The following is a 13,586-nucleotide window of genomic DNA, read 5'->3' on the forward strand; positions in this document are numbered from 1 at the left end:
AGGAAGGGTCTAGGCCCAAAACGTCAGCCTTCCTGCTCCTATGATGCTGCTTGGCCTGCTGTGTTCATCCAGCTCTACACCTTGTTATCTCAGATTTTCCAGCATCTGCAGTTCCTACCACCACCAATTCGCTGTCTGTTAAGCTCCTTGAACACTGTTTTTCAGGCTGGAGGGGGACAGAAGGCATTTTCTAAATCTAAGAGGATCAGCAAATGCTTGGAGAACATGAGTGCACAGCTGTAGAGATTACAGCACTATATACATATATATATATAGTTATACCTCATTTAAAGCTTTGCATAAGAAGGGAGATCCTGGTGTTCATGGGGTTGTACGAATTTGCCAACAGCATGGATTAAGAAATTTATTGACTGACCATTTGGTTCTCAGCTCTCCTACTTGCTCTTTTGGACAAGGCAATGGCAAGCCTACTCATGGCTGCAGTCTACCTTTCGGATTCACCTTTCAGAACCAGTCCCTGCTTCCAGGTAACATCCAGGGGCAGTACTGGAGCAATGAACTTGCTTCTGGCCGGTGAGGGGTTTTACATATAAACAGCCTCATGTTAATGGTGCAGATGGGAAATGTGGGTTCAGCACCCAGAAATGCTATGTCTCTGACCCTGGATTGAAAATCCAGCTTGGATATTTGCCTACTAAAGCACATCTAAACACCCACAAGAAAAGTGATTGCCAGAGCAAGGCTCCTGGTTGCAGTCAAGCTTTGTAAGCAGGATCTTATGCAAATATCAAGATTCTGGTGACCTGCAGAAGAGTCAGCTTTCAGAGAAGGTCCACAGCAGACTGTTCCACTCAGGTATTTCACAGGCCAGCTTCAGGCCTTCCCCTCTAAGAGCAAGTACCCAAGGGGCAGAGGCACCACCCAAATGAGGAATAAGTGACTGCTGTCTGTACAACAAGCACCAAGGCTTGTAGCACTGCACTGGATCCCAGGCCAGAGGTGAAAGATGTTGGGAAGGGTCATAGGGAACCATGGGGAGGGGAGGGGAGGGGAGGGCAGGGCAGCGGCTCTCAGCAACATGGTATGGGTTTGCTCATTGTGCTCTCTCCTTACCATGAGCACCCTGCCTGCTGTTGTGTTCATATCAGAGACAGAGACAACGAGGCCATTAAGCGGACCCTCCTTCTAATGGACTTAATTAGGCTAGAGCTGAGAGGTGGCAGGGAGGGCACAACCATTCTACCACAGTTTTTTGTGAACACAACGTTCTATTGTTATAACACAGTACGGAATTGGAGGAACACAGCAGGCCAGGCTGCGTAAGAAGAGCAGGAAAGCAGATGTTTTGGGTCGGGACCCTTCTTCAGAAATGTGGGAGGAGGAAGGGGGCTCGGAAATAAATAGAGAGAGAAGGGGTGAGGCTGGGGAAGGCAGATGGGATGGTGATAGGTGAGTGCAGGTAAGCAGTGGTGGGGATTGGTCAGTGAGGTGGGAGGAGTAGTTTTTATTCTGTGCATTTTGCTTTACTGACAGTGCCTATCTTGTCCGAATGAAAGGACACACAAGGAAGACCTCAGTGAAAGAGGCTGAGCAATTTTGAGACTTTGAAATAATATGAACAACAGAAGAAATGAGGAGATTTGCTAATTCAACCAGGTCTGCTAAACAATACATTTTTGGCCGCTTGGATAACAGTGTATACTTGAGAGGATAATTTCTTAAACTTTGTGTACGACAGTTGTGTCGTGTGAAAATGCAGAAAAGTCTCATTTTTAAAGGTTAACTTTTTATTACTTTAATTTTTTTTTATTCTAGTACCACCCTTCTGGCAACTTGGTACAAACAGGAAGTCAAAACCAAAATCATACCACAGCTCTTCCGGCATTTTGAGAAGTCTGTGATGGGAAATTCTTTTAAAAATTGTACGTTTCTACCCAATGTTTAACTATATTCCTAAGTTATGTCAATTTTCCTTGAAAATCATCCTCAGCCTCTAACAAGTAACAACTTATGCTGCTCCCTACGACATCAATAAATCACAGACTTCTTCATGAGATTAATTTTTAATTGCTTCCAGAATGGAATGACTATTAATATATGTTGGTATACCACTATTTAACCACATTTATACTGCATTCCACCAACAATCAACTTCTAACAGTGTGTTAACAAGAATAATGTTCAGTTTAGGATTGGAATAGTGTACAATGCATCAGACCACAGCATTCACTTTTCCTGGAGTGTCCCAACTTGTTGAGAAGCACATAGTTTAGCAACAACCCTTCAATTAATGACTGGGATAATTATACACCCTCTCTATTTTTTCCAGAAGTTTGATCATTCTTTGCTACCTCCAGACATTGAGAGAGATTTGTGCTTTGTGATTATGAAGGCTGTAGTCATTAATTTGTCATGGTAAATGCACTGTTTCAAATCCTTGATATACATTTTAAATTTGAAATCTCCTATCAGTTTTTATTTGGAGGCTGATCTAAAAGCTACTTGTAAATAAATGAAGTGGTTGGGAACCAAACATAAATATGGCTGGACAGCCAGTTTGTTTGAACCTGTGCTTGTTTGCTGATACAGACTCTGGTATGTGTAATTTCCATCTCATGTCTTTCTCAGATGAAACTTTAGTCACATTGTAAACTCCAAATTGACATTATGAAGCTTTTCTTTGATAAAGGAGGTTTTGTTTTTTGGAGAAAGACAATACTAAAATACACATTACAATTGTCTGCTTTTTTTTATAGGAAGCTATCTCAGCCAACTCTACCATAATTATCCACAGCTCAAGGCTATAACATGCATGTAAAAGTGAATGTTGCCACAGCAACTCGAAGCTCCCTGAAGGAGCTGGTTGGCTCAGTTGTCTAGATGGTCTGTATGGATCAGATTGGGTGCCAACTGCACGGGGTCAGATTCCTGTTTGGGATGGGGTGGATTTGGGATGAATTTCTTGACGTACCCTTAGAGGTTGTGATGCTATGGGTCCAACGTATCTTCAAGCAAAGAACTGAAGAGGAGCATCTGGGCCAACTGCTTTCCTGCAGGACAATAATCGTAAGCATAGCGCCTAGTAGGCTAGGCAGCTGCACGACAACCTGGAAGTACATGTGCTGCACATAAATTGGCCCTTTTAAGTTAGTGTGTGTATATGGATGCATAATCATTTTTTAAAAGGACCATGCACTTAAATAAATCATCTGTCTAACCCTCTAATTTGTTGGAAATGTTGATTACAGATAACTTAAGTATCACTGCACTGCAGTGTATAGGTCAGGTAATTAAGTAAGTGACACATGTTTCTTTTCGTGATCAGAAGCAATGAATTTACCTTCACATTACTAGTAAGTGAAAAGCATCACAAATTTATCACATCTTTGAAATATTTGACATATGTAAAACATGCAGATGCCTATATATAAGGATTGTTGTCATGTAGTTGGGCTATGACTAGTTGTTCCTACTCTACCTAAGTTCTAATACTAATGAATAACATGATTGCTAATTTACTCAGAGCTTGTTTGACCTAGAGTTAAATGATACAAGTGGTACTAATTCCATGTACACTTCCAAATTTCCACATTCCAGGTGCAATTCCCAGAAGTGAACATCACTCCTGCTCCGTACATTAAAATCTTTTATTCATAGATTCTGGAAAGTTCGCACAGAACTTGGAATTTTTAAATGCTTTGAAGTATTATATAAACCAAGCAATGTTGTACAATTCCTATAGTATTGTTAATGTAGCACTTGTAAATAAACAGACTGAAGAGGTGTCCTGGCACGATGGTATTTTTGCTCTCTCGCTTTATCGAGTCTATATAGGGTGCATTTATGTAGAGTACTGGATACTCCTTAATACTGGATAACAAAGTCAATTGTTAAGAGTCAGCAAGTGAACAGGTAGAAATTAAGTCAGCTTGACTGCAAAAGCAGCCAAAGAAATATATTGTAATTGTAGTGCAGACTCAATGACTCAAACCAGCATATCTGAATGATTGTTTTATTTAACAGTTTGCGTGTAATCATCTTAATGAATAGAATATAATAGGTAAACAATTTTAATCTCCTCTGGGGTAATCCAGAGAAAGGAAATGAGTCAAGTTTGAAAAAAAGTAAAAGGAGTTTAAGTTATGAGAATTAGCACCATTTCTGATCCTTGCATATATGATGCTCTAAATTGTCAATTAACAGAAGTTGAGAGGTATATAGAGTTTGTTAAAACTGGTGGGCTTTGCCAGGCAACATCAAAGATCATCATGTGAATTGGAGCGTGAGGAAGAGACAACATTTTTCAAAGCTGCAAAGTGTTATTGTGTATTAAATTACCAGTTTAATTCTACAATGTTGAGACAGACGTCTGTCATTGCCTCCACTGGTTGGCCATTAGCATTAGGACATAAAGACATATGCAGTAGACTTATGGGAAAACCACCATACACAATTCCCCTCCAAGTTACACATCATACTAATTTTGAAATCAAACACCATTCCTTATTTCATTGGTTCAAATCCTGCAACTCCCTCCAAAAAACACTACGTGTACTGACACCACCAGGTCTGAAACTTCTCAAAGGCAGAGCTGAGCAACAAACACAGGCCTTACCTTAAAGTCCACATCATTGAATAGATAAAAAAGAATTGCTATCAATGGTTCTCTTAACATTTCAATTCCTACTCCACATGGCCCCTCCCACCGATCCCAACACCCTTTTACACAGGGATACCTCAGATTTGCCTGATACAGATTTGATTGTGTACTGAGCAGCAAGAAGAAATCTGACTGTAGCATTCATATACATGTGCAAAGCACCCATTACGCCTCCTTTCCAAAACTCTGGCTCTGGCTGTACACAAAATAAGGGGTACATTTTAATGGAGGCTTTGAGGGTTTTACCTACTGGTTTCAAGCCAGACAGAGATCTACATTTATCCTCTGGGCAGAATGATGTAGCTCTCAGACACTTAAGTGGCATGGCTGATCTCCTTTAGGATCAAGGATGGAAATTTAAGTGGAGGAAGAAAGGGGGTTCTTTCTTTGAAGAGTACGCTGTGCATACCAGGGGCAAACCGTAGAAGATAATATCCTCTTTCCTTCCTTCAAGCATGGACTGTTAAAACCCAGCCTTCTTAAGACGGACAATTCCTCCCAGTCAATGGTTCTTACTTGCAGGGGTTCCTGGACCATGAACCACTGCAGCTTTTCCATGGGCCTGTCTGCAATCCTGGCAATGCTCAGTACTGAGCTCTAGCTTTCTGCAGCTGCTGGCTCATCTGATCCAGGAGGTTGGAGTGTTTCCCACTTGGGATGGAAGTCACACTCTGTGCTAATTAAGCCCATCTACTGCATGTTATGGCTTTGGGGCAGGCTTCTCATGGGCCTGTCAGCTCAGCATCAACTTTCCTTCCAAAGAGCGGGGCAGCCATCCACCACCCCTACCCCTGTTAAATTCTGTCCAAGGTTTCAAATGTTCCTTCATAACAGTTAATAAAAGAATCCCTACAGTGTAGAACAGGCCCTTCGGCCCAACAAGTCCACACCAACCCTCAGAGCATCCCGCCCAGACCCATCCCCCTATAACCCACTGAATCTATACATCCCTGAACACTACAGACAATTTAGCATGGCCAATCCACCTAGCCTGCACATCTTTGGACTGTGGGAGGAAACCAGAGCACCCTGAGGGGACCCATGCAGACACAGGGAGAATGTGCAAACTCCACACAGGCAGTCGCCCAAGGGTGGAATCAAACTTGGGTCCCTAGCACTGTGAGGCAGCAGCGTTAACCACTGAGCCACCATGCCACCCCTTACTTTTAGGGTTTTTAACCTTATTTCACGGGCTATCTCCAAATCTAAATTCGCTGCTGGGAGAAATCAGGATTGTTGGATGCAACTAAGAAGCAAAGAAACAATCAGGAGGCCTCCTTTCAAATTTTTGCATCTCTTGCCAGAAAACACTGAATTTAACTTCCGTTCATCTGTGACTTCGGGTCAGCGAGGCTGTGTGAATCTTTGGCTCTTCCTATAGCTGGGTTTAGCTCACTACTGTCTAATTATAATGCAGCAATATCGGGAGTGTGTTTACTCTATTGAATCAGAAGGTTTTTCTTGAAAAAACCTTTCAATTTCAGGTTGTTTCTGTTCAAGAACAGAGAAAGAGATTGTCGGGCGAGGGGCTTTTATGGAACAAAAGCAAAATACTCAAAAAGGTAACAACAGACAATTTATAGCAATAAAAATTATCATAGTACTAAACTGAAAAAAAGCACTGAAGTCTGCCTGGAAATGAATTTCAGTCTTCTATACCTGCTTAGCAACTGGAAGGTGTTGGACCCTCCAGCTGAGTTTTACTAGGCGCTTATATTAGTTATCAACAAGGACTCTAGGGGATCAATTGAGAAGTAGAGGTGGGCCCTGAAGGGGAAATGTCTGACCTTTTTGCCAATATAAACTGTAATGAAAATGGAAACTGCTGTTTTCCAGCCAAGCATTTCCTGATCATTCATTTTGCAGTCCGCTGAGCTCCAATACAAATCATGCCACTGCTTTAAGAGAAAAATAATTTTACATGCCTATAATGTACAGTAAATTCGTCAAATTTCTTTTGCCCGATGTGACTCAAAACACACATGCTATGGCATGGTGTTCTGTGTTGTCTGTCTCTAGCCTCCACACCCAAACTCCATTGCTTTTAGTTACTGAACATCTCATATTTGCCTATTGTAAGCCAGACAGCTCCAGAAAAATAACAGCCTGGGAAGCCATTTACAGTATTGCACTCTAAATACCAGAAGCGTTTCACTGTAAATAAATATTTGAATACAATTCAGCAGCACTCCTGTGAAACACTAAAAACAAACAATTTACAGTAAATAGAATTACTAAGTGTAAAACTGACTGGGTGGTCCAATCAGCATACTGTTTGTTCACTGAATCTTGGGTTTGAAACAAGTTCGACCGATATCCATGGAAATCCCCATCCTGAGTGTTAGCTTGGCTCAGAGATAACACCGTTGCATCTGAAGGCCGTATCTTCAAACTTTCACAACATTGAATATTTAATTAGGGCTGTGATTTACACTGAAAAGGGCCTAGGCTGTCAGAGGTGATAATTTTCCAGATGAAATTTAAAACTAAACTCTATTCTGATACATATCAGAAAATGCCATCCCACTACTCAAAGTTCTCCTGGTGTCTATCTCTCTCTCTCATCTGAGGTTAAGGCTGAGATTGTTGAACTAACTGCATGCAAACCAACGTCCTGGACCTGACTATGCAGCTCTCTGCTAATATGGGTTTGTACCGAATTACTTCCTATGGAGATCTCTTTGCATTACATTTCAAGTTCAATATCCATCACAAACATCAGTTATTAGTAGACTGGTTAGCAAGGTTAGAGCACATGGAATACAGGGAGAATTAGCCATTTCGATCCTGAACTGGCTCGAAGGTAGAAGACAGGGTGGTGGTGAAGGGTTGTATTTCAGACTGGAGGCGTGTATCCAGCAGTGTGCCACAAGGATCATTGCTGGGTCCTCGGCTTTTTATCATTTATGTAAATGATTTGGATATGAACGTAAGAGGTTTGGTTAGTAAGTTTGCAGATGATGCCAGAATTGGAGGTGTAGCGGACAGCAAAGAAGATTACCTCAGAGTACAACAGGATCTTGATCAGATGGGCCAATGGGCCGAAGAGTGGCAGATAGTTTAATTTAGATAAATATGAGATGCTGCATTTTGGAAAGGCAAATCAGGGCAGGACTTATACGCCTAATGGGAATGTCCTGGGTAGTGTTGCTGAACAAAGAGACCTTGGAGTGCAGGTTCATAGTTCCTTGAAAGTAAAGTTGCAGGTAGACAGGATAGTGAAGAAGGCTTTTGGTATGCTTGCCTTTATTGGCCAATGCATTGAGTATAAGAGTTGGGTGGTCATGTTGCAGCTGTACAGGACATTGCTTAGGCCACTATTGGAATACTGTGTGCAATTCTGGTCTCCCTGCCATAGGAAGGATGTTGTGAAACGTGAAAAGGTTCAGAAAAGATTTACAAGGATATTGCCAGGGTTGGAGGGTTTGAGCTATAGGGAGATGCTGAATAGGCTGGGGCTATTTTCCACGGAGCATTGGTGGCTGAGGGGTGACCTTACAGAGGTTTATAAAATCATGAGGGGCATGAACAAGGTGAATAGACAAGGTCTTTTCCCCAGGGTGTGGGAGTCTGAAACTAGAGGGCATCGGTTTTAGGTGAGAGGGGAAAGATTTAAAAGGGACCTAAGGGTAGTGCATGTATGAAATGAGCTGCCATAGGAAGTGGTGGAGGCTGGTACAATTACAACTTTTAAAAGGCATCTGGATGGATATATGTATACAAAGGGTTTGGAGGGATATGGGCCAAATGCAGGCAAATGGGACTAGATTTATTTAGGATATTTGGTCGGCATGGACGTGTTGGACCAAAGGGTCTGTTTCCATGCTGTACAGCTCTTGGCTCTATGAATGTCTCTATGTTGCCAATAGTACTCTTCCAGAAGTTCATAACTAATCGGATTCCTCTTCAATGCAAGGCGATCTCACATTTCATTGAATGTTTATCTGTAATAGCAAGTTTGTTGGGGTTATTTCCAAGCAATGTGGGGTGTTTAAAGGCAAGTAAAAGCACCACTGAACATCTTTACATCAGTGAAGGAACAGTAACAGTATATATTCACAACCTTCAAAATCTCCCCTCCCCCAACCGCATCCCAAAACCAGCCCAGCTTGTCCCCGCCTCCCTAACCTGTCCTTCCTCCCACCTATTCCTCCTCCCACCTCGAGCTCCACCCCCATCTCCTACTTACTAGCCTCATCCCGCCCCCTCGACCTGTCTGTCCTCCCTGGACTGACCTATCCCCTCCCTAACTCCCCACCTACACTCACCTTTACTGGCTCCACCCCCACCTCTTTGACCTGTCTGTCTCCTCTCCACCTATCTTCTCCCTTATCCATCTTCTATTCGCCTCCCCCTCTCTCCCTATTTATTTCAGAATCCCCTTCCCCTCCCTCATTTCTGAAGAAACAAGCCAATCATTCACCCATCTAATCTGTGCTGCTCAGCTTCCCTCCATATAAGATACCTGTTGAAATCTCACTCCTCTGCTTGTCTTTGATGCCGTATCTATCATTGTTCTGGGACATAAGTAAAGAAAGCCCCAAAAGTCATGTGCTACTTATACATTAACATGGCTTGTACTGCTGTACATCGAAGAGTTTATAGCCTCTGCAGATGTTGACAAGGAGCAAATCACCCAAATTTTATTTTAAGACTACAGAGTGCACTGCCTTTTAATAAAAATCTCTGGTTTATCATTAAGGCAAATCACTGATTGTTAGACTAGTCACAGGCATACCTTTTCATTACCTGCGCGTTTGTGTGAAGTGACTTTGTACAGTCGCCAACTAAAAATTATTTCAGGAAGCTGCTCAGGGACCCCTCCCAAAACACAAGTTCAATACTGCCAATGTACAAGGACAGGATTAACTTTAACTGTAACATTCTCGGCACTTCAATTGTTTTCTGCCACTGATGTTAGTGCACTCTGATAATTGTCCTATTGTCCAATGAAATAGATTTTCAGCTTGAAATCGATGGAAATGAAAGTAGGGCAGTTTTTGTAAAGGGTGGACAAACAAAAATGCTCATTTTACACCTGGTTGGCAAGTTGAAAAACACACCAATGTCTTCTGCAGAGAGGCAGGAAAAATCTGGTCCAAAATGATGATAGAGCCAATAATAAAACATGACATACTGGCAGCGTTTGTCACAGTAGAAACCGGAAATGAATTTCACGTTTCCTGTGCTACATAGAAATAAACAAAGCCGGGAATCTGATACACTCAAACAACACACAAAACGAGTAGTAGAAATCTACCTTGCTTGTAGGAGGGGCATTGTCAACCCAAGGGCTCCTGTGTACAGATGGTGGAACCTGATAGATCTCATGGCCTTGTGCACCTTGGCCGGATGCAGTGGGAGGCACCTGATATATGTTCTGACTCAGTTGTGAAGGGGGTACTTGGTAGATAGGATCTCGAAAAGAACTTCCACAGCCAGAAGGGCCTTGCAGGCTTGGGGGGACTTGATAGATGCCTTGCTGCAGTGACTGCTGTGTTGCCACAGAGGAAGATGGCTCACTTGTACAACTGTCATAAATAGGCCCCACAAGAAGTTTGAGACGATTGCCAGGGGCAATGCCCTGTCGTCCATGCAGTGAGCAAAGCCACCATCCTTCTAACCCACCAGTGTTCTGTTCAATCACCATCAGGATATCTCCTTTACGAAAAGATAGTTCCTCTGGAGATTCTGGTGCATTGTCATATAAAGCTTTGGCCATAAGATTCTAGAAAGAAACAGGAAAAAAAACATCATTAGAGACAGAGTCAGGGAAGACATGAAAAATTGCCATATATATAAAAGATGTGTGCACCCAAACAATGAATCACATGATGCTTCCAGATCCTTTAAGCTCAGCTGGTTCACTGGGACCCTTTTGGCCCACATTTGTTTATGATGTTGTTACATGTCAAAACCTTGCTGCTCTTTAGGTGCAGCGCCTTGCTAGACACCACTGCAATTGGAAGTGGGATTAACATTTTCAAAAATAACAAGTATTTTGATAGAGTAAGTAGATATAGTAGGCAGATAGAGAAAGCGCTTAGCCATAGGGTCAGTTACAGGGGACAGAGTTAATATGATTAAAAGAAAGTGTGGGTGGGGATAGAAACAGGGGAAATGACTATTACATAGCAATTTGTTATGGCCTGGAAGAGCAATAAAGTACTGTAAGCAAAGTCACCATAGTCCTGCTCGTTCCTTAGAGACATGGGAGAGGTCGAGAAGAAAGGTCCTTCATTGTAACCTCAGCTGGTGTGGGAATTAAACCCACGCTGTTGACATCATTTTACATTGTAATCCAGCTATTGAGCCAACTGAGCAAAATGGGGCCAATAGATCTGCAGATGACGTTCCATTCCATACTGTTAGTTGCTACAAATGCAACATTTAAGAAAATATGATTTGACTTTGTAATCTTTCAAAAAGTTTAACAAGTCCAAACAAACTGTAGAGTACATTTATACAACAAACACCTCTTCAGCATGGAATGGTTTCACTATAGTTATAGTATAAATGCAGCCTAAATTTGGAATCGGGGAGTGACCCAACAATATAATGGCATAGAGTTAGCACACCGAGAAGAGGAAGACTCATGTTCTTCAGCTCAGAGACGCGTTGGATCTCAACTCTGCATTTATGCTTCACAAGTTTAGTAAAGAACACTGTGAATATTTCTAAATAATTTCATTTAGGAAAGAAAATTAAAAATATACAAAATGTCATCAGGCTGCCTAAAGTATTTAAATTGCCAACTCCTCACAAGCTGTTTCTTGCTTAAGAAAGCTTATCCAGCAACTTAAGCAAAACGGAATAAAGGAGGAAATTTTGGCATGATTTCAGTTCAAATTAAACAACTGCGAATTAAGAGGATTGACTGCATTACTGATGATAGCAAGTACTTGGTCAGCAAATCAAGAATCAGAGAAACCTGCTTCTTTTTATTACAAGGATTCACAGACCCAATAGATCACTCCTCACTTCTCTTTCATGAAATCTACTCTTTTACACTGAAATTCTACAACACAAATACATTGCTTTCAGCTTTCAAACTATCATTGTTATCCTCAGTGTGAAATGTGCACAAGTCACCAAGTGCTGTTACAACTTTCTGCACTTTTCTCCTCATTACATTCTGCTTTGGCATTTCACAAAGTGCTCACCCTAAACAAATAAACCACAGGGTCTAAATAGAGAAACTGCCATCTCAAGACTTAGGGTGTGCAATGGACGCAGTGCTGACTTCACTGGACAGGACGTTCAACCACCAAATCCTTCTCACTGTTACACAATTAACTCATCGCGTTTCCATTAAAAAATTTGGACGGCTCTTCTGGTGCAATGGTATTATCCCTACCGCTGAACCAGAAGACTTCAGACTCAAGTTCTAACTACTTCAGACGTGTATCATAACATCTCTGAACAGACAGATTAAAATTATTTCCATTAAACATTTCTTCAAAGAAAAGTGGAGTGCTCAGTGTGTTCCATGAACAATGCCAATCAAGATTACTTAAATCAGATTACGATGTCATTACTAGGCCTTTTGTGAACTTGGACACAAATTGGTTGCTGCATTACAACAATGATTACACTTGTTCCACCCTTGCTGTATGCATAAATAATTGAGCCCAAGGCAGGAAACTGGAATGAGGTCAATGTATTTCAACCTCCTCCAGTGGGAGGGGACAATACATGTTTCTGATGAAACTGGAGTTGCCATAACACAGGTATACACAGGCACTATAAACTGTCAGAAAGTGCTGCATGAGTGGAATAACTTAAAACCCATCTATCTTGGGAGCACAGCAGATACAAAATAACAAGGCCATTTTGCCTTTCAGAGTTGCCCTGGAATAATTGTTGCAGAGTGTATCAGAAATGTTGGGACTCAAAGCTCTCATGCTTTGGGTATAATTAATGTCAAAAAGACACTACATTGACATGGATGGGGATTGACCATCACTGTGAAGACAGAAAGCGGTATGGACACTACCGGCACCTTTTTCAAATGTACCATTCCTGAGGTTGAAGAATCCACCAACTCAATCTATAGGAACTTGGCAGGGGATAAGATGGCTAGAAGTGGGTGGAAGAACAGGGAAAACAAATGTGGTGAAGAATGATGAGATGGCAATAGTCATAAGGGGAAATTTCCACTCAATGGTCGGAAACAATTGTCAATGGGGTTCAGAGAAGGACAACAAGAATAAACACATCATGTAGTTGTTTGCTCTTGTCTGGTTCCAAATGAGACATATTGCACAAGTGAAGGAGTGGCACAGCACTGTACAACGCCTCCATAACTAAGAGCAAAGTACAAACACAATTCTACACAAATGCTGGCAACAAAACAATCTACATTCAAACAGCCAGGTTTATCTTGATAATACTATCTGGTCCCTTTGGAGCAGATGGGGGAGCACGGGAAATTTTCATTTACTGCTGAATCACACCCAGTGCAATCTAAGGAAATCTGAATTGAAGACGTGTACTTGTTGCACCCACTTTTGCTGTCATCAGGAGCTGGTCAGTAGAAAAGAACTCTGACAGGTGTGCTATCATGGAGCAAAGGATCAAAACTACTTTTTCCTCTCCATTTGTCTGATGTCTCAGGTGTCATCCAGGACCAGGCCAGGAAAATTAGCCTTCATACTTTTCAGATTATGGGATACTCTTTTTAAATACACCTATTATTCAATTACACTGCTGAATGAGGCAACCCTGGGTTTACACATGACAGTTATAAGTTTCTTTAGTAATGCACAAACCATGAGTTCAACATGTGAAGTAAGATTAATTACATCAAGGTCTTTATTTCAAAGGGAATGGAGTATAAAAATAGGAGGTTTTGTTAAAACTAGTCAGACCACAGCTGGAATACTGTGAACAGTTTTGGGCCCCTTATCTAAGCAAAGATATACTGGCATCAGAAGCAGTCAAGAGAAGGTTTACTAGACTGACA

The 13,586-nt window shown here is 41.6% G+C and overlaps 1 protein-coding gene across 1 annotated transcript; it reads right to left on the reverse strand.

The window, feature by feature from the left end:
* Window positions 1-8,482: 8,482 nt before the first annotated feature.
* On the reverse strand, window positions 8,483-11,768 carry LOC109916037 (enhancer of filamentation 1-like). Its single transcript, XM_048608773.1, has 3 exons — window positions 11,655-11,768; window positions 9,882-10,349; window positions 8,483-8,565 (listed from the first exon to the last, which is right to left on the reverse strand). The coding sequence occupies exons 1-3, from the start codon at window positions 11,766-11,768 to the stop codon at window positions 8,551-8,553; spliced, it is 597 nt and encodes a 198-aa protein (XP_048464730.1). The 3' UTR covers window positions 8,483-8,550.
* Between the last annotated feature and the right edge of the window lie 1,818 nt (window positions 11,769-13,586).

This window comes from Rhincodon typus, chromosome 2 (genome assembly GCF_021869965.1).
Source record: "Rhincodon typus isolate 14 chromosome 2, sRhiTyp1.1, whole genome shotgun sequence".
In the NCBI taxonomy this organism is placed as follows: domain Eukaryota; kingdom Metazoa; phylum Chordata; class Chondrichthyes; order Orectolobiformes; family Rhincodontidae; genus Rhincodon; species Rhincodon typus.